Source organism: Haliotis rubra, unplaced genomic scaffold (assembly GCF_003918875.1).
Source record: "Haliotis rubra isolate DU_JTF1 unplaced genomic scaffold, ASM391887v1 Scf351, whole genome shotgun sequence".
NCBI classification, from domain to species: Eukaryota; Metazoa; Mollusca; class Gastropoda; order Lepetellida; family Haliotidae; genus Haliotis; species Haliotis rubra.
Genome location: NW_025767026.1, coordinates 870,881 through 893,498, shown reverse-complemented (window position 1 = coordinate 893,498; position 22,618 = coordinate 870,881). Strand labels below are relative to the sequence as shown.

Sequence of the window (22,618 nt, the reverse complement as noted above, 5' to 3'; positions counted from 1 at the left end):
AGTTAGTGTGGGTACCGTACCCACTGTATTGTTTTGGAGTGGGTACTATGAATGTTGAGTGGGTATTTCAGTTTCCGTTACCCACTGCTTTCAAATATGTGGGTATTTAAGTGATTTTACTCACCTAAGTATATATCATTGAGTAAGTTTACTAAGCAGGTATGTACTGCCTTATGTCATACCTAAGCAAAACCAACTTAAATATAATGGAAATGATTTCATAAAAAATCACTCATCCTGTTCTGACAGTACAACACTAGTCCTATACTAACAGTACAACTTGATAGCAATCGATGTCTTTTTCATTACGCAAGAAATATTTATGAATATATTCTGTACGCATATGTTTTAAACTTTTTGCTTATCTAACAGTTTAAATGCTAATTGGTATGCAACAATTACTTTTCAATGCGTAATTTGAAATTTTCTATGTGTATTTTACACGGATACGCCACTTATCTTAGCCTCTGAATTTTACTTGTATAGCTTGTATGAAATTCATATTGATTTGTTGAGTATTGTAATGATTGATCATAGTCCAGATCTGAATGATGCTAATAGAATAATTGAATGTGGCTATAATTATGTACAAATGATTACATGACAACTACTGTACAGCATAGTATTAACAATAAACCATGATGTATTAAAAAAAACTATCACATTTGTTATTTTTTGACAGTATTGAATACTATCAAGTCAAAATAATACATTATTTGCTTTACAGCAGGTATTAAAATTGAATTAGTTCCTGACTAGTTTTGGCATGAGATTATAAAAAAAATGCACACACTTTCACCATTTTGTTAACAAGTGGTTTCACTTCCCAAGGAATGATGTTACTTAAAAGTCGAAAACATTTTAATCTCTGTGAAGCTCTCTCAACATGAATTCTAAGTTTAGCAATGTTTCTTGTCTTTTTAATTTCACTCACATTAAGTCTCTTTTTCTTACCCCAAGTACATTTTCGAGTAAATGGTGGCATATTCAGGGTCGCTCGCTTTCTAGTCAATAAATCCCGAATATTGAAACCTCTGTCTGTCATGATATCATCTCCAGCTTCAATTAAGTCTAAAAACCCTGAATGTTCTGTAATATACCTATCAGAAGCATTGCCACCATACAAGTCAGAGACAAACGTGAAAGTACCAGATGGTGATATGGCAAGTAAACATTTCCCAGTATTTCTAGATTTGTATGAACTGTGAGTAGCAGCTTGGGCTGAAGGTGATCTAGGTTTTTGAAGAAAGAACTCTGTACAGTCAATTATGGCTCGTGTTCTAGGATATAACTGCCTGAAAGACAATGGCATATAATTCTTAACCTGCAGTTTTGATGGCCATTTCAAACTATTATCAAAGGTTTGAGACATAAAAGTAATCCATGTTGCAAATATCTGACTAACACGTGATTTTGATATTCCAAAAACATCTGCTAAGAAATACTGAAGAAATCCTAGTCTCAGACGAACAAGAGGAAGAATATATTCTTATAAATTGTCAACTTGCTACTTGGACCAGATCTACGAGATCTACAATTATTTGTTATGTCACATGCAGCAGCATTGCCATTCCAATAGGTCAAAAGTGAACATTTAGAAACAAGTATGTTAAAGATACCCAATAAAACAGTACAAGATGGTAAGCCTGTATAGAACCTTACATGTTCATCATCTTTAACAATAGTTTCCAGAAACAAGTCCCTAAATAGAGTTTCCTTGTCATTTAGTTTTTTAGTTTTACTTTTAAGGTCCTCATTCATGTTATGAATGTCTGACATTGTCAGATCTGTCTCACACATCCGGCTCTTCTCTGCCTCCTTCATGACATAGTCATGATCGTCACTGACAATGGGTGTGTTTGACTCTATTGCACCTGGAGGAAATTTAAAAAAATAACTTGAGTCACAAAGTCAATTAGCTCTTTTAAAAAATAATTACTAAATCAACATAAGATTTTCATTCTTTATTCAAACTATTCAAAATTTATTTTCATTAAACTTTGTCATTTAAAGTTAAGAATTATGTATGAGCAGACCTTTTGAAAAGCTTGTTTTCCTTGTTGGCTGAAGGACAATGGTCTCTCCAACTGTGTAGGGTATGGAGGCAAAGTCTGTGCTTCTTGATAAATCAGGCATAACATGTACAGTTGCGAGCTCGTTGGTGGGTTTCCTCTCATCCATGGCCAGGTGAAGTGATGAGTTTTGAGTAGATCTATAAAAAAATATAATTGATAATTTTCAGGGGCACAGTGTTATAGAACAGATTATTTTTTCTTAGCAAAAATAGAACAAACATCTAAAATAATTCGATTCTATCATTCACAATTTGTAGATTTATATTTAGCAGAAGTGCTAACTACTTTGACAATAGTGTTAAAATAGAAAATATATTTATACAGTCGGTTTTTCGAATCGGTATTAATATTGAGTAACGTCCTCCCGCCATGACAAACCAAGGATCTATTTATAGATCCATGGCCAAACTCACAAAATTGTAACAAAAAAATGGTTACTAAGACTTTTAAAAGTCAATGAAAAATAAAGTATATGTGTAAGTGGTCATTACCTTAGAGTGGAGGGCATTTCAAACTTGTTATATGGAAACAGTGTCGGACAGTCACTACCTGGCAAAAAATGTCTTGAACATATCTCTAAATGGCACACCCATCAAAGATGTGAAGGAGGCCAAGTTCTTCGGTATTATTTTTGACTCACACTTAACGTTTCTACCACATACTAAATCCCTTAAAAATGAATGCCTGAAGGCACTTGACTTGTTGAAAGTTGTTTCCAATTCTAAGTGGGGTGGTGATCAAGCTACCCTCCTACATCTATAGCGACCAATGGTACGTTCCAAACTTGATTATGGTTTATGGTTGAGCCTGCAAAAGCAATCTAAAACTATAAGATTCTGTCCACCACCAAGGCCTAAGACTTTGTCTTGGGTCCTTTAGAACCCCCTCCTGTTGATAGTCTCTACGTCAAGGCCGATGAGCCATCTCTTACACAACGCCGTATACAGTTATCCTTGCAGTATGTAACAAAACTATATTCTAATGAGTCAAATCCTGCATTTAACAGTGTTTTTAATTCTCTTTATGAGGATCTATACAATAAAAAGTCTTCTTTTGTTCCGCTTCTGGGACTAAGAGTAAAACATTTCCTGTCTGCTGCTGGCATTGAGCTAGAACATATCTCCTTCCCGTTTGCTTTCTTCTCCTCCTTGGCAATTGGTTACGTCACACGTTGACCTAACATTAACCACATATAAAAAGTCAGAAACTAATGAATTACAGTATAAACAGGAATTAAGTCAGTTAAGAAATAAATATAATACATACAAATCCTTATTTACAGATGGGTCCAAGGATGGTGGCGCAGTAGCTTGTGCCACTGTCATTACAATATCTTCTAGATTACCTGATAACAGCTCTATTTTCACAGCAGAAGCTAACGCAATATTAACAGCCTTAAAATATATTAATCAACACCCTTAATATAAACCATACCTAATCTTTTTCGATTCTCTTTCTTGCCTTCAGGCTATCAAAATTCTATCTTGCAAACATCCACTTTTAATCGAAATTATTGAATTATATAATGATCTTGCTACTGGCCAATACGACGTCGTCTTTTGTTGGTGACCCAGCCACGTTGACATTTCTGGGAATGCAATGGCCGATCTTGCTGCCAAGGCAGCACTCAACAAATCTGTGACACCACTTCTTATTCCATACTCTGATTATAAAGCTGTCATCAGATCTTATATCCGTGATCTAATGCAGAAGAAGTGGGCCTCCCAGGTAGGTAGCAATAAATTACATAAAATAAAACCCTATATTGGTTACACCTACTTGGGTTGTCAGTCCAGATTTGAAGAGGTCACCATACGACGATGTCGTATTGGCCACACAAGATATACTCATGAGTACCTATTGAAAGGTGAGGCTCCTCCGTTTGTATCCCTTGTGATGAAAGAATCACGTTCAAGCATGTCCTGCTTGACTGTCCTGAATATTCCATCACAAGGGATATCTATTTCAAATCACAAACTATGAAGGATCTTTTTAATAATGTCCGTTCTCATTTAATTACTGCATTTTTTAAAAGAATTAGATTTGTAAAATGATTTGTAAATAGATAAATGGTAGAATAAATTTGCAACTGAGATTGTTAGTGGCTGTATCCTCGAAGGGGGTAAAGTGTCGTAAAATTATTGTCCTCCTGAGAGGGTAAAACTTTCAAAGTTAATTTTTTGCTTTGCCGATTTTTAAACGTAGTATATGTGTTCCTTTAAAATTCGGCTAAACTTTTCCTACAATCGCCAGCGGCTGAAGGGATGGTGTAATCCAACTAGGGTCCATGCAGGCAGCAAAGGCACTGTAAGTCCTCATGGTCCCTAGTATGGTGATCTACCTTCAGTTGTTGGCGATCTATAGCCCATTGTTACATTGTATTGTCTGAAAATAATTTTCTACTTTAAAAGATATATGTTAGCTAGTTTTAACTCAATCTGTGATAATCTAGTGGTTTTACTGTCCTTCGTTGACAGGATTTTATATAGTATATGTATGTATTATGAATTTAAAAAACTAGTTTTAGTCACGATATGGATGAAATATAGCCGATGTGGCTTTAAATCTTAACTCACTCACTCACTCGAATCCCGGTGGAGACATCAACATTTGTGACCTGGGTCTCATACTATGTTGTGTCCCTGGGCAAGGCACTTCGTCCACATTGCACTCAGTCCACCTAGCTGTTCAAAATGGGTACCTGAGAAGCGGATGTACGGACCTATACGATCGCGCGAAGCGCTTAGTAGCAGCTTTGAAAGTACAATTCCGTCAGGGTAATAAATGTAAAAGCATCGTGTTGGATTCTAAGCGCAAAAATGATCATTATTATTATTACATTATGAGTATGTGTATGAGTAGTGTATTCATAGCGCGTATGGTAGCTCGGTAGTCGAAAGTGCTGGAAGATTTATGATGGAGGTTGCTCTTCTGTCTCAGGTGTCGAGATTGCGATGAGATGTACAGTTAAGATGGCAAAATGGGAGCTGTCCCACTTGAGCCTAGTAATGGAAGGAGTTGATATTTCAGCTAAATGATCCAATCAGGGTGTCGTCTGGTTATATTCAGACCTCTTGGAATGTATGATAGTATGAACATATTGACAATGGTATGTAAATAACTGAGGCTTGACGGATGACGTGCCTCGGGAAAGAAAGCGAGCTTTTCCTCCAACCCAGTTAGCTGTCTCTGACGGCAAGTAAGACCCGAGAAGCTGGCGCATGTGACGAAAGTACATGTAGTTCTAAAGTATGGTGCTACGCGGTCTACTGTTTCAGGTCTTATCAATATTCATACAAAGACACTGCGGAAAGATTTAAGGAGATGGTAATGCCAAGAATCGATTCTAGTGTATGTCAGAAGTGACAAGCGCATAGAAAGCTGACTGTACAAGGCCCGTATTTATTACACTAGTCGCTGTGTTCGCTCCTCACCGGAGTAATCTGGTTGTACCGGTTTCAGTCGGTTTATCGACTTTGCGGTAGTGATTCCAGAACATCGTTGCCTCCAGTCTTCGGTGGTCTACCGAGTTGTCAGTTCAAGACTATTGTGGCCGTAGTCTCATATTAACCGTCTACATTGTTTTAAGCTCCAGATATTAGCATTGATACGTCTACATGTTTTCGGTGACTCGGTTGTAGTTCACCATCATCCTGCACTTTTCGTGAACACTCAAGATGGTACAAGGATATTCGAGTTACTCTCTGAACTTACTCCTGGAAGTATCAGTTATTCTCATCAGTGTATTTTCCACATCAGGCATGACACAATGTAAACCGAAGAATATCCCTAACCTTGGCATCAAGCTGTGCCAGTTGAAGTGTAATGAACACAATCTATGTTCTAACTTTGAATACAATATTGAAGATTTACCCTGTCGTTTGTCAAGGAATCATTCCAAGAAGACTGAGAAGCACGAAGGCGCCAGCTGTCTTTCAGGTGTAAGTATACTCAGAACAACTTTGACGTTATTGTGACATGGGATAGTTTTTCCTAATATGCCCGTGCCTGACCCAGATGATGTTGACGACATGACACGTTTCAAATTAGACTCACCAATCACACAAGATGAACTTATAATTGATACTAAACGTACGGTAAATTAATTACTGAGTTTTTCAAATATGCTGCTGATAGCTTAGTGCCATATCATTCTTTCAATATCGTGTTTGATAATGGATATTTTCCTGAAGCCTGGTCTGTTAGTGTTATTATTTCTTTACATAAAAGTGGTAGAATTCATTCTCAATCCAATTATGGAGGTACATCTCTACTGAGTGTCATGGGTGAATTATACACTCCTATTATCAATAACAGGTTAACCTATTGGTCTATATGGTAAAATCGTCGAGTCACAATCTGGTTTTCTGCACGAATATTCAACTTTTGATAACATTTTTGTTCTCCGGTCAATTATCCAAAGGTATCTTGGAATGAGTAAAATTATTATCTATAGCACTTTCGGTCTTTTTGCTAAAGCATTCCATGGCGTTAAACATATGAAGTTATTGTCAGTTTTGAAAGAGAAGGGTGTTTCTGCTAAAATGATTAGGTCGGTACAGTCTATATTTAAGCTCGTTAAAGCTAGTGTCAAACATAACAATTCCTTGTCAGAAAGTTTTCCTCGCTCGGTCGGTGTGTGTGTCAAGGTTGCGTTCTTAGTCCGTTTCTATTTTCTATTTTCAATAACGTGTTGTCCATCACAAGGGATAAGTATGTCAGTGTCAAAACAATTAAGGATCTTTTTAATGCAATTATCAATTTGTTATTAAATTTTAAAAAGAAATAGAATTACTTGATAAATTTTGATTAATATGTTTTGTATATAGATATATATTTTAGTATGGGTAGTTTAAATTCGTAACTGAGATTGTTAGCGGCTGTATCCTCACAGGGGGTTGAAGTATTGTAGAAATATTGTCCTCCTGTGGGGGTACGTAAGTCCCAAAACTTTCAAAGTAAATTTATACTTACTAGATGTTATAAACGTAGTATTTGTGATATTCTAAATTATGGCTAAATTTTCCTTCAACCACCAGCGGCTGAATTGATGGTGTAAATCCAGCTAGGGCCCATGCAGGTAGCAAAGGTACTGTAAGTCCCCATGGTCCCTAGTATAGTGACCTACCTTCAGTTGCTGGTGATCTCTAGCCCGTTTTTATATATTGTGTTGATAAAATTTGTTTAATTTCACAGTTACATGCTAGTTTTAATTTTCTATCTGTGATAATCTAGTTATTTACTATCCATTGTCGACAGGATTTTTATAATTTAATTGCATTTAATAAGAATTTGTAATTTGTTACAGTCACGATATGGCTGAAATATTACCGATGTGACGATAAATCTTAACTCACTCACTCAATAACATGTTGGCTATTGAGATAGAGTAGAATTCAGGTCGAGCTATACAATTTCATCCAGATATTACACAATTATTTGTGTTCCTTTTCGCAGATGATATTATATTGCTCTCAGACACTGCCATAGGGCTCCAGAAGCGTATTGATGCATTGGAAAGATTTTGTGTTGAATACGGTCAATTTGGATAAAACGAAAGTCGTCTTTAAAAGCGGTGAATCTTTATTACTAAAGACAAGGTGGTTTTATAATGGAAAGAGGTTAGATTGTGTTAACTCCTAAAAGTACCTTGGTAATACATTACTTGAAGTTTGTCATGATATAGCCTTTTATCAACGCTTCAATTCAAGGTAAAAACTCTCTGTTTGTAATCTTGCGTTCCTTAACAAATATTTTTGAGGTATCTTTCGATTTATTCTCCTGAGTTTTGGATATAAGGTTCCTTGCTATAAAATTATCAACACCTAATTACGTAGCTCGGGGCGATTGTGTGCGTTTCCCTGTGTATATTCTGGTTGTTATGGCCAAAATTATGAGTTGGAATTATTTTTATGTCAAAACTTTAATTTTTGTGCGAAACTAAATTGGCCTAGATTGTGGGACACTTAGCGCAAGCCAAGGGTAAAGGGAAGTAATTCTGACAGTTGGGACATGGACTTGAGATGTGAGCACATGGCCAGCTTGACTCCATGGTGTTACGTGTGAGGATTTGGAATTGGAGGGTTGGCTGTATATGTTTGAGGATTTGAGGACCTGCATCATATATATTGATGTCAATCATTCAAGCACTGATGAAGAATAAAAGTCAAGTCAACTGTATTGAAGGTATTGGCATTTTTGTTTAAGAAGTGCATGACATGTGACTTTGAAGTCGAATTGAATCTCGAACTGAGCATAGACTAGATTAGAACTGAGCATAGACTTGATTAGAACTGAGCAAAGGATTTGGAAACTACAAGGTGTATAACAGGGTAATTACAATTTGGATCAAATTATTGTCTATGCCTAGCTACCGTCATCTAAAAACATGCTACTACATGTTGGAACAAGCTTCTAATGCCGGATGGGCGGTAGGGTGGCCTAGTGGTTAAAGCGTTCGCTCACAGTTCGCTTAGTTCAGATGTTCTTCTCATCAGTTCCATATTGGAACTTACGTCGATGGCGCAGATATACACATGAATATTCATTAAAATGCGAGGATTCTCCGCTCTGTATCCCTTGTGGCGAAAGAATCACGGTCAGTCATGTCCTGCTTGACTGTGGTGATATTTCCATCACAAGGGATAGACATTTTAAAGTAAAAACGGTTAAAGATCGTTTTAATAATGTTAGCTATCATTTAATTATTGATTTTTTAAAAGAAATAGATTTGATTGATGATTTGATTTTTATTTACGTATTTTCTAGAGAGATGTTTTTGAGTTTTGGTGGTTTATGTTACAAACTGAGTGAGTTTAGTTTTACGCCGCACTCAGCAATATTCCAGCTATATGGCGGCGGTCTGTAAATAATCGAGTGTGGACCAGATAATCCAGTGATCAACATCATGAGCAATTAGGAACCGATGACACGTGTCAACCATGCCAGAGAGCCTGACCACCCGATCCCGTTAGTCGCCTCTTACGACAAGCATAGGTTACTGAAGGCTCATTCTAACCCGGACCTTCACGGGTCTACAAACTGAGATTGTGAGTGGCTGTGTCCTCAAAGAGGGTTAAAGTATTGTACAATTACTGTCCTGAGAGGATATTTAAGTCCTAAAACATTCGATGAAGAATTTTAATCGTAATATGTTTGTTGTTTTAAGTGATGGTTAAGAATTCACCTTGTATGGTGATCTACCTTCATTTGCTGGCGAGCTATATCCTGTTTACAGATTGTATTAGTGAAATAGTGATGTTAGTTTTAACTTTACATACTAGGTTAAATTCACACTGTCCTTTGACGACAGGTGTTATAATTTACACCAATTCTTTATCAACGTCAAAATTGTTCTCGTCACGATATGGCTGAAATATTGCGGATGTCAAGTTAAATATTAACTCACTCACTCACTCATAATGATGCAGGATGGTATGCCAATACAAATCCAAATGCTAGGTTATGGAAGATTGGCTATGTGGAGGACGAGTTTCATTTCCTTCTGGTCTGTCAATCATATAGGGATCTAAGGTAACAACATACACCTTGTAAATATTATGCATATGCAACCAGGTCTAACTTCAATATCTTAATGTCAACTTCTAATTGTGAATTACTAAGAAACATATCTATATACATCTATAAGGCTATGTTGCAAAGAAAAGTATCCCTATTAAGTATTGGTAGTTAAAACAACTGAAACACAAATATATCAAATCATCTTTATGTATGCATTGGTAACACGTCTGGACAATTGATTACTGTATTGTACTCATGGGTCGATGGCCTACGCTATTTTAGTAATAAAGAATTGAATAATTGACATTATTCTTACATCTATTTCTTTAAACAAATCCAAGATTAAATGAAAATGACTAAAAAGGGACTTTTCTGTTTTGACTCTATAGCAATATTCCAGCTATATGGCGACAGTCTGTAAATAATCACGTCTCGACCAGATAATCCACTGATAAGCATCATGAACATCGATCTGAGCATGCGTCAACCAAGTCAGCGAGCCTCTCTCACACACACACACACACACACACACACACACAGACACACCCACACCCACACCCACACAGACACACCCACAGACACACACACACACACACACACACACACACACACACACACACGATCCCGTTAGTCCCCCTTTAGGACAAGCGTAGGTTACTGAAGATCAATTCTAACCCGGATCAAATAAACACAAGATTAAATGTTTTACAGCGATTGAAGCTCATTTGATTCTGTTTGAAGGTGAAGTCTTACTCATGTCCATCCAAGAATTGCCGTCCCAGGCACCGATGCCTGGAAACTCGATCTGGAAAAGCCATACCAGGTAATGTTTGGACTTCATTCTCCGGCAAGTCTTTTTACTTTCTAGATTCGCTCTATCATCTACATACGCCTCCTTGTACCCCAGACATGTGTTAAACACATTGTACAACAACTCTCTATCATGTTCTATCTCACACCAACGTTAACTTCTACCCCAGACAGGTGTTAAACACATTGTACAACAACTCCCTATCATGTTCTATCTCACACCAATGTTAACTTCTACCCCAGACAGGTGTTAAACACATTGTACAACAACTCTCTTATCATGTTCTCTTACACAAACGTTAGCTTGTACCCCAGACAGTTGTTCACTACATTGTGCTCTCGTTCACCACGTTACATCTCAGACCAATGCTAGCTTGCACTTCAGACTCGCCTACTGTATTGTGCTCTCGTTCACCACGTTACATCTCAGACCAATGCTAGCTTGCATTTCAGACTCGCCTACTGTAGTGTGCTCTCGTTCACCACGTTACATCTCAGACCAATGCTAGCTTGCACTTCAGACTCGCCTACTGTATTGTGCTCTCGTTCACCACGTTACATCTCAATTCAATTCAATTCAAAGTTTATTCTCATGAGTCATATACATGACATAGAGTAAAACAAATACATGTGCAAAACAATGAAACAAATACATATTACATTAACGGAGCGTACGCAAGCCCCATTTTACAAAAAGAGCAAGTTTAACAAGTATTGGTTTGTATGTGATAGACATAAGTGAAATATGTTTATCCACAGTGGCCTGTTTACAATAATATGGAGGGAGATATTTGTTTCGTAATTCGTCTAACTCATTGCATTCTAACATAAAGTGAAATTCATCCCCAATTTTATTCTTGCATGATGTACACAATCTATTTTCTTCATCAATTTTATGCCATCTACCAATTTCAATAGGGAGTCTGTGGTTACAAGTTCTAAGTTTTGTAGTATAAATACGTAAATCTAGAGGAAGTTGCAACAAATAAGTTTCAATATAAAGATTATCCTTAAACATATTGTAATATAGGCCTTTCGATGATTGTGATTTACTTTCTCTACAAGTTTGTAGAAACTGATCAACGAGTACAGTTTTAACATTATTTACCAGCCAATGGGTACTCTGAAATTTTTGTAATTGCCAAATGTAGCTATAGCCTGTATTCTCTAAGACAGATTTTTCTTCCGCTTTTAGCGGATATTTAGCATTTGCCTGAGAATTGTGCAAATTGAACATTAATTTATACATTACTTTTGATAATTTACCATGAGATAATAATAATTTACACCAATATGATAACATTCTCAATTTGATAGAAATACTAAGTGGATATCTTCCAAGTTCACCGTAAACCATAAAGTCTGGGGTTGTTGTTTTTACCTTCAATATGTATTTACAAAATTTGAAATGAATACGTTCTAATTGAATAGTGTTTTCGTAGCCCCACACCTCAGCACCATACAATAAAATAAGCTTAACAAGTTGATCAAAAAGTTTAGGTTGGCAGTCGACCGGTATATCTAACAAGCGAATTTTTCAAAATATAGCAAACATTGCACGAGAAGATTGGTCAGAGAGCCGTTTGATGGCTTTACAAAAGCGACCAGTGCTTGTGAATAGTACACCAAGATAAACATAAGGTTTTTCTACCTCTAAAACAGTATTCTGCAGAAGAAATAGTGTACTAAGTTTACTGCTTCTTTTGGAAAAATCAAAACTTTAGTTTTAGAAATGTTTACTGTTAGTTTCCACCGTGTACAGTAAGCATCAAAAGTTTCCAAACAAAGTTTCAAATCAGAAGGAGGTTCAGATAAAAGAACTGTATCATCAGCATAAAGAATTACCAGTACCTTAATGAATATACCAATTTCTTTTAGTGCATAAGCATTTACAAATTCCAAACCAATTACGTTATTTGATAGAATATTTTCCAAATCATTTAAATATAGAGCAAACAGAAATGGAGATAAATTGTCGCCTTGTCTAACACCCGTATTACAAGGAAAGAATTGGGTTGTACTGCCATTATGAGAATCACATGATTTTATATGATGATACATATTTTTTATAACATTTAAACATTTTCCAGTAATACCATTATCAACCATTTTCCGCCAAAGGCCACAGCGCCACACAGTAGCAAAGGCTTTACTAAAATCAACAAATACGCAGTGTTATTTCTTATTTTGATTAAGGTATACATCAATCAATGCCTTTAAGATATAAATGTTCTCAGACCAATGCTAGCTTGCACTTCAGTCTCGCCTACTGTATTGTGCTCTCGTTCACCACGTTACATCTCAGACCAATGCTAGCTTGCACTTCAGACTCGCCTACTGCATTGTGCTCTCGTTGGGATACACCCGAACCGACCCCAAGCCGAACCGGCCCCTGGATATTTAACCCAAACCGGCCCCTGGGTTAATTAACGGTAATCAGACAGACATGAAGATTTCAATTAATTTATTATATATATTCAGACATGAAGATTTCAATTAATTTATTATATATATACAGACATGAAGATTTCCTTTTCCTTATTGTGCCATCCTGAAGCTACTTCTTAGTTATGAGAGATGTTGTTAGAATAAGGGTCTGGGATGGAGTCTTGATGCCCTGTGAATATTCTGTCCAGATGTCTTGTATCTGCCGGTTAAATGCCCTGGTCTTCCGCGATTGGTGGCGTGACAGTTGATCCCAGGCCAGCAACTGTGGTACCTGGGGTACATACAGGGCTTCTTTGTGAAGGAGGTTCACCAAAAGGAAGAACTGAAGGTTCCTTTTGCCGGCCGCCTGGTTGACCTTCTTGTGCCATCCTGAAAGTCACACTGCAGGCACTGTTGTCTTTCGCGGCATCTCAATGAGCAAGAATCGGACACGTTATCCATGATGAACAAATTATGAATCATGTCCTTCAGATAATGTCTTTTATAAGATTATACGCAAGGTGAAGATAACAGTATACGGTGCAGTTGACATTGAGTGAACGCAATCAGTGTCAAGTAAGAGCATACGCTTAAGACAACATGTCCATTAATTCGCTCACGATAATCCGTTCAAAGAAATATTAAAACAACACATTCACTTTGATCGCTCAGTGAGACGTGCGTAAAATAACAGTTTAATTTTGGAGCTGAAGAATGTTTTAGTTTTCATAATGTTAGCAGAATTCACTCTGTGAAAGGTGGTTAATATGTGTTGAAAATCTTGACAAATGTTCCACACATGGAAACATGCGAAAAGATGAAGGACGACATTATTTTTTGTTACTGGAAACTTGGGCAACCTGACGCGACTGGCTAATGAATTTTCATGGGGTCATTTTGTAAATATATCACTCCAACTTGTTAAGTAATGATACCCTTTTAAATCATGCAAGATTATGGCCTGATACAAATGTTCATCATATTAACAGCTTAATGATGAAACCCGTATCCTGCCGACAATATCTTATTTTCATCTATTTTTGTAATCTTTTGCTTAGTTTCTACATTTAAATTTCAGGCTAGTGAATTATTTTGTGGGCTAGTAACTTTAAGGTACAGCTAGCCCGACTGGCTAGCAAAATTTGGGAACTATTTCGCACACTGGTTGGTAGGGGTAACCGTTATTGAACCGTTAGGACACTCCGAAAAAGTACTCCAGAAGTGCAATGACATGTCAACTTAATACAGGAGCAAAGCGCGAAGGGGTGTATGTCTCAGATTCAGCTGGACAGTATTCAAAGCCACACACCCGAACCGGCCCCAAGCCGAACGGCCCCTGGATATTTAACCCAAACCGGCCCCGCAATGCTGGAATTTAGGGCCCCGCACCGGCCCCTGGGTTAATTAACGGTAATCGACAGAAATTAATCAGACAGACATGAAGATTTCTTGACATTGAGTGAACCAATCACAGGGGCCGGATCGGCCGGATCGGCTTGGGGCCGGTTCAGGGTAGTTCGCGACAGACGTAGGTTCTGAATGCTAAAGGTCACAACTCTTCGGAACAAATCACGATGGGGTCAAGTTCGTGGGTAGACATATCAATGGTCAAATAGGAATCATCATCTATCAAGATATCCATTACCTCACCTGCAACCTTACTTCTGATTGCAACACAATTAAACGCTCAGTTGTGAAGTCACGTTTGTCTGAGCCTTGGACTGGCGTGCTAAACATCAAGAGAATGTACGGTGGGTCTTTTTTCATCATGGCTTTGATGTGATGTTTGCTGAACAGACGAATGTTGATTGCTAAATTCTTCGTTCAACATAGAAGCAAACGCGAATAAGAAGCAGGTATCTTCCTTTCTGGGCATTGCATGATGTCATCGAGCTACATCTATGAAAGCACGAGTCAGTTCAACATAGTTATTCCAACAAGCAGGAATCTGTAGACGTGGTTAGCAGCATAAGCTAAACGTCAGTGCAAATAATAGGCATTTTATATTTTAGTTTGTGTAAGAAGAAAATAACTGGGAGAGTTGTAGAAATTTATGTGAAAGGAAATTAAATATATCTGAAAAAGTACATGTATTTGGGATAGCACCATTCCTGTAACATCATAGAAAATAATCAGATTTCAGATGCAAAGCTTGAACAGCCTTGACGAGTGTCTTCAAGGTTAGCTGTTACACGCACGCCGCCCCGTACGTCCGCCCGGACTCGGGGTTATATTCCAGCTATTATTGTAAATGGTCGGCTCGGAGTCATATAATGTGTCGAGTCTGGTCTCAGTGGGTTACACTATAAAACCAGCTTCAGTCTGGGCTGATCACCAGCATGAGCACCGATCTACGGTTATATTCAGCTATTGGGTCTGGTCCATACGATGACATCGATCTACGCAATTGGGATCAACCAAGTCAGCGAGCCTGACCACCCGATCCTGTTAGCCTCTTTTTACGACGAGCATGGGTTTCTGAAGACCAGTTCCAACCCGGATGTTCACGGGGGCCCTTGACGAGAGACCTGGGAGGCACATCACCTGAAGAACACCCAGAAATCCAGACAATGTTGACAGCCGAAAGGCGAATGACCAAGAGAAGTATCAAAGAGCTTCTGAAATTTGAGGAACACCGTACTAGACCTCTTGTAAACGTTTTTGCAAAGATTTGTTACGCTGAGTGAAAGCTTGTGTTCATCACCTCAAGACAAAGTGTTAACTAAACTAAAACAGTGGAATCAGATGAGATCACCATCCAAAAGGGCAAAGAACACCCTGTCGCATTTGTTGGAAAGGTCCTGTCCGACGTGTTCTGGAATACTGGAATTGTTGGCTTTATCATGGTAGACTATCTTTCTAAATCTGTAATACAGTCGAGCACCGTTGTCAAACTCTGATAACTCGATATCTCGGTTGTCTCGATATAACATTTCGGTCCCTGCAAAATCCTTCATAATTTATCATTATTCAAGCTCTTTTACCTCGATACGGATGTATCGATATTTCGGATATCTCGATATTAATTTCATGGCCCCAACAAGCAAAATTACCCTTTAACTCGATTTTTGCAAAGAAACAAAGAAAAGATATTCATCTACCTTTCATGGACAAATATCCCTCTGAACTGAAGTTGTTCACACCGTTTACACACGGTGCGGCATGAATCAAAGGGATGCATTAGTGTAAACTAATTAGGGCTAATTGAGTTGAAGGTGTCACTTGTTAGTTATTTAATTAGGATTAATTAAGAAGGAATTAATTAGGAAGTACTTACTGTTACGACTAAACCCTACTGATAACGGATAACAGTTTCGAATCAAAACATACTGAGAAGCGTTTTATTTTCTTTCATAGTGATATGCGATGATATGCCCTGGTCGGATGTCTCGAAGTTCGGATAACTCGATATGTTTTCTTGGTCCCATGAATATCGAGACAACGGTGCTCGACTGTACTTGGAAAACTAGTCTTGCCAAGGCACGAGGAGGGTTCTCACTTCTTTAGTAAACTTCTCATGTTCCTAATCTGACTGCGAATATCCATCCGTTCCACAACAAGAGGAGGTGAGGTAAAATGGGGCTTAAAATGAGATTATTTCGCTCATATGACGACGTGCATGTGTGTGTGTGGCTGCTTGTACTAGCCAAGACTTAAGCTGGTTCATAGTGCTAGCTCACTGAGATACCATGCCACAGTTAAGCATGAATACCCCACTCAAACACCTTATACTAACTCCGAGCCGACCAGTCCTTGTTTTACCCATTAATGCCGAGCGCCAGACAGGGAACAAGAAGTACCATATTTTAACGTGTTTTGGTATGACGCAATACGATCCCATTTAGATTCGAGCTATAAGCTATAAAGAAAAGCTGGCACAGCGATTAATAGGACAACAACAAAACTGAAATTCAAATCCCTTCATATTCTTAGGCTGCAATAATTACAGACATTTAAAAGTAAGTTATTGAAGTATGAATTTAAGGTCATTCATGACAAGTATTTTTTCTCTTTTGAGAACACGTTTCTTATTTACAGTTTTCCAAGAAATTATTGAGAACATCTTTCCTAATACTGACAATAGAATTTTAAAACAGGTGTTTCACCACGGGAGGCAACTATTGTAGACTTAAAATCTAACCTTGCTACATCAAGAGTCATCTCCCCTGAAGTAGCAGTCGGCTTCCTTTGTTGACATGGCAGACTTGTTAGCAAAAGATCATGAAATCTGGTTCTATATGATTTTGAAAGGTGTATTACTAATAAAAAATAGAGTTAGCTGGTAGACGTTCCTCTGTCTACATTCATATCAACTGGATTGTTCTCGTCACAATATGGCTGAAATATTGCCGATGTGACGTTAAATAATAACTCACTCACTCACTCCTCTGTCTACAGTATACAGAACAGTATACACGCCTCTTTTTGGTCGGAAAGGGGCGTGTATACTGTTCTGTTACAGTTGGTAGCTAGGTTTCACGGTATCTTTTGTCCACATTTCCACACAAATCGGAAAAAGGCCAGACAGCAACTTTCATCAGAAAAGAAAATATTATCCCAATCTTGATTTTTGTGAGCCCTCCACCAGAGTACACGCCTTTTTTTGTGCACCTTTCATCAATGTTGAGGGAATTCCGCGCTTTTTCACCCAGTTAAGTCTTTGTAATACTTGTATAAGGGTTTCATTACATATCTTAGAACTTCCTCTATTAAATATCTCATTTCTGATATTCTCAACGCTTTTCAGTTTTCTTCTACTCACAATCTGACCGGCGATCCGTAGTACTGAACTTCTATTCTAAACAGAGGCATAAATAACAAGCAACGCCCAAAACATAGCCTGAAATTTCACATGTAGGCTGGGATATCATCGCGTGGAGTGACGCCGTTGTGTATTTTCACTGGAAATTTGACGAAGGAACGATATGCTGACATCTTAAATGATCACCTCCTTCAAATGGCCAGAAGACTATATAGAGATAATGGAATTTTCCAGCATGATAGGGACCTAAAACACACTGCGGGCTTCACAAAACAGTGGTTGTCGGACGAAAAGGTTTAGACTGACCCAGCTAACCCCATAGAGAATGTGTGGGGACTAATGAAGAACAGAATAAACAAAACAAAACCTTATAAATATTGAGGATATGAAGAAAGGAAGTGCTCGATTATTGGGATACGCTGTCACATGATGTCCTACGAACTTTGATCGGTAGTGTACCAAGGCGCATTCAGTCGTGTATTGTATAGCAAGGTTGTCTTACAAAGTACTGAAAAAGACGCTTAGACTGTAGGAGAATCATATCTCAACATAGTCATTAAGTAAAACTTCTATAAGACTACATATTGTGCTACGTTATTTTTCTTGTACATTCACCGAATTAAGGAGCAAACCATATAACGCTGTTCTTCGTGTGTGATATTCTTTCATTTGCTTGCGATCTAAAGCCCGTTAATATGTTGTTCGTTCTGTATTGTGTATCATCTCTTTTTTATAACATGATAGTTTTAAGGAAAAATCTGTAGCACTCAAATTGTTTTGCTGTCCTTTGTCGGCAGATATATATAGTCCATGTTGTTTTTTAATCAATGTAGAGCTTTCACAGTCACGATAAATTCGCAATTAAGGCGACGTAATATTATCTCACTGAAAGGTTACAAACTATAATCTATTCGTTACGATCATAATCCATACTTGTTGTATGGTCTCAGACATACTGTTGTTCAAGTAAACATAGAGTGTTTAGTTTTCAATAAACTATAATAGTAACATACTTTCTGAAACACTGTACGGGGAAAATAATATTTACAAGTAAAAGCAGACTTTGCAACTTGCAGTTGCTAATGGACGTTACTGACTTGATGACTTACAGAAGATATAATTGAGACCAAAGTTCGGAGTATCTGAAAGACTTATGAAGATATGCAACAGTCAGAAACTCAAGAAAAGCCTCAATGTACACTGACAGTTCTGTGTCTCATTTAACTGGCAGAGGCGACACTATACAACTTACTTTTTCTGGCACATTAAGTTTAGGTGATTTCACAGTATTCATTCTAAATGCCAACAAATTGTCGTTTTGTTATTAAACTATACACTTAACAGATAAGAAGCGGAACACCCATGAAAGATGTCCACAAGAAATAGAAGACAAGATGGAAACTCAAGAAGACAGCCCGCTCCACGACGCCTGTAGGAACGGTTACCTGGGCCGAGTGAAACGCATCCTGTCCCAAGGTTTGGTTGACGTCAACAGCAGAGGTGAGAAGCACAGAAAGACACCACTCATGTTGGCGGCTCAAGAGGGACATAGACAAGTATTTGTCTTTCTTGTTAAGAAAGGAGCTAACGTATCACACATAGATCAATACGGAGACAATGTCCTGCACTTGGCCTGCAGAGGGGGACATATTAGTATTGTGAAGGATTTAGTCAGACACCACATGATTGATATTAACAGTAAGGGAATGTACGGGTCAACTCCATTGCTACAGACTGTATATTGTGGACAGATAGACGTGTTCCACATCCTCGTATTTTGCGGGGCTAATTTGTCAGACATGGATGACGTCGGAGAGAATATTCTGCACGTGGCATGCAGAGGGGGACATTTTGGTATGGTGAAGAATGTACTCAAATATTACAGTGATTATATTAACAGCAGGGATAATCACGGAGAGACCCCCCTGATGAAGGCTGTATCGGAAGGACACATATACGTTTTTGATTTCCTCGTGAGCTTGGGGGCTAATGTGTCACACGCTGCTGATAACGGAGACAACATACTTCATCTGGCCTCAACTGGGGGGCATACAAAGATGGTTCAGTATATCCTATCACAAGACTTGGTGAATATCAACAGTCGGGGAAAATACGGAGCTACCCCACTGATGAAGGCTGCTCATAAGGGACACATGGAGATATTTAAGTACCTCGTGGGCATGAAAGCTGATGTGTCACAGGTGGATGATGACGGAGACAACATCCTTCATTATGCCTCAATTGGGGAGCATACAAAGATAGTTCAGTACATCCTATCACTGGACCTGGTGGATATCAACAGCAGAGGAAAATACGGGAGGACAGCCTTGACGAGGGCGGTATATTATGGACAAAGAAAGGTACTTGATCTGCTTGCGAGTAAAGGTGGTTTAACTAACTTAGTGGATGCTGAGGGTCAAAGCATCCTCCATCTGGCCTCTTTAGGCGGACGTGTGGAGATGGTGAAGTACATCCTCTCACAGAACCTGGCCGACATTAACGCCAGGGACAATGATGGAGACACAGCAGCCATGATAGCAAAACGTAATGGAAAACTTGACGTGTATAACTTTCTTGTTTCACAGGTTGTCCAGTAACATAAGTGTAGCTTGTGGGTATATTTCACACAGTGTGATATAGCCGTTACCAATAGCACAATGTGACATGCTTCCTGTAATGCGTGTAGCTACAGACATTGATGATCTCGTGTTATATTTTTCTTAGTCGTTATTTTGTGAAAGAGTGTGGCGGTGGGGTAGCCTAGTGGTTAAAGCGTATACTCGTCATGCAGAAGACCCGGATTCGGTTCCCACATGGGTACAATGTGAAGCCGATTTCTGTTGTCCCCCGCCATGATATTACTGGAAGATTGCTAAAAGCGGCGTGAAACTCAACTAACTCACTCAATATTGTGAATACATGAATGCTATAGTGCAGCTTATGATGTGCTAGTTTGCTGTATTATGGTGTATATGTCTGTGTAAATTCAATAAAATATTCTAAAATATTATAGATTTTGTTATTGTGCGACTTTGAAGGTCATTACAAACCTATAAACATGCGTTCAAGGGGTGTGTCCGTCTCTCTCTCTCTCTCTCTCTCTCTCTCTCTCTCTGTTTTGATTCATTTTGTACTGAACAATTTTTCAGTGATTTTTATCACAGCTTGACAGTAAAAGATGGTACTTATTGTTACCCAGCCTGGTGCAGTAAGGGGATAAAACAGAGACTGTTCAGTTCGGGGTTCGGGGTATGACATCTCCAGTGTCGTCCTAGTAGAAAACCTGCGGATTTCGGCACTTGGACAAGCAGTCATACATAACCCAATACGGGGCGGTGGGGTAGCGTGGTGGTCAAAGCGTTCGCTCGTCACGCCGACGACCCGGGTTCGATTCCCCACATGGGTACAATATGTGAAGCCCATTTCTTGTGTCCCCCGCCGTGATATAGCTGGAATATTGCTAAAAGCGGCGTAAAACTAAACTCAATCACTCACTCATAGACCAATACACCAATGTTATCAACAATCCACAGCGACGCCTTATTACTGTATCTCAAGACTGAAAATCTCGTGCAGATCCGGGTTAGAATTGGTCTTCAAAAACCGATTATAGTCATAAGAGGCGACTTATGGGGTGGGGTGGGGATGGGGTGGTCAGGCTCGCTGAACCGTATGACAATTGCGTAGATCCACGCTCATGTTGTTCATCACTGGATTGTCTGGTACAGACTCAGCTGTTCACAGACCGATACCATATCGCAAGAATATCAAACAACAAACAAACAAAGAAAGATTGAATATGTTTATTGCACTTGATACGTGGAATCAGATCCCCCCCAACCCCACACCCTACAGCATACACATACAGCATACCAGGAGAGGATAAAATCAGCTATATTCCGATTGTTCCAGTTTATTGCTTCGGCCTACACTTCATCCAGTGTGGACACGAAACTTCAGTGATAGATACCATGAGTATTCATCTATGACGTCATCGCGCCTTGAGCCCAGTATTGGCTGCTGTGTACCAGGCTCGATTAAATGGACTGACTGACTGACTGATTTTAGTTTTACGCCGCTTTTAGCAATATTCCATCAATATCACGGCGGGGGACACCAGAAATGGGTTTCAGACACTGTGCCCATGTGGGGAATCGAACCCGGGTCTTCGGCGTGACGAGCTAACGCTTAAACCACTAGGCTACCCCGCCGCCCCCGATTAAATGGAGGCCAGCGTCGTGTAACTTAAGCATTGCTCATTTACAATCTTTGCCATCAACATATATGATCAGTAAGATCCCGATAGTCCAGACGCAATCTATAAATGTCGCTGGGATGTTCGCATTCACGAATCTCTGGTAGACAGTAATGCCATTATGTACATGGAATATACGTCTTGAACAAGATGGGAAGGTGTTCGTTTCTGGACTTGGGTGATCCGGACTCCCAGTGTGGCTGGATATCCTCCATCGCAAACTCAAAAGTTGTCCAGGCAATACCACAGTCGCCTAGCCAGAGTTGTCCAGAGCTGTGTCATTCATTGTTATAGATTTAGAATCATGTTAAGAATAAGATCCACCGTAGTCAAGTTACATTCAGTGAATCCAGATTCCTTGATGAATCCAGTTATCACAGATATGATGATTACTGGTCATACACCTGGCGCCATCTTGCATTTAAATCTGCGATACTAAACGATAATCCCTCAACTACACGCCGCAGGTGCTCACAACGAATTGCCAATTTGTCACTGGTCACGAGTGCAAGGAGGGTACCCTGGATCATTTATAACTATTCTCCTGTTGTCCTAAAAACATGTCTGTTCGTTAAACGCAAGGACATACTTTCCTCCATACTCCTTCCATACTTGAAGTTTGAATGTATAATAAGTGCCCATTTCTGCGTCTCTCTGATATCATTCTGAAACAAATCCAGTTTGACAAGAACGTAGAAAAGTATTTGAGGCGGAAAACATTGCATGTATTAACATTTCATGTAATAGAATCCACATCCATTATCCTCG

General features: G+C 38.8%; 1 protein-coding gene across 1 annotated transcript; it reads left to right on the top strand.

Moving 5' to 3' along the window:
* The first annotated feature begins 18,989 nt into the window (after positions 1-18,989).
* Positions 18,990-20,192, top strand: LOC124285071 (ankyrin repeat domain-containing protein 50-like). Its single transcript, XM_046721215.1, has one exon. It carries the CDS (start codon positions 18,990-18,992, stop codon positions 20,190-20,192), a length of 1,203 nt encoding a protein of 400 aa, XP_046577171.1.
* Positions 20,193-22,618: the final 2,426 nt, after the last annotated feature.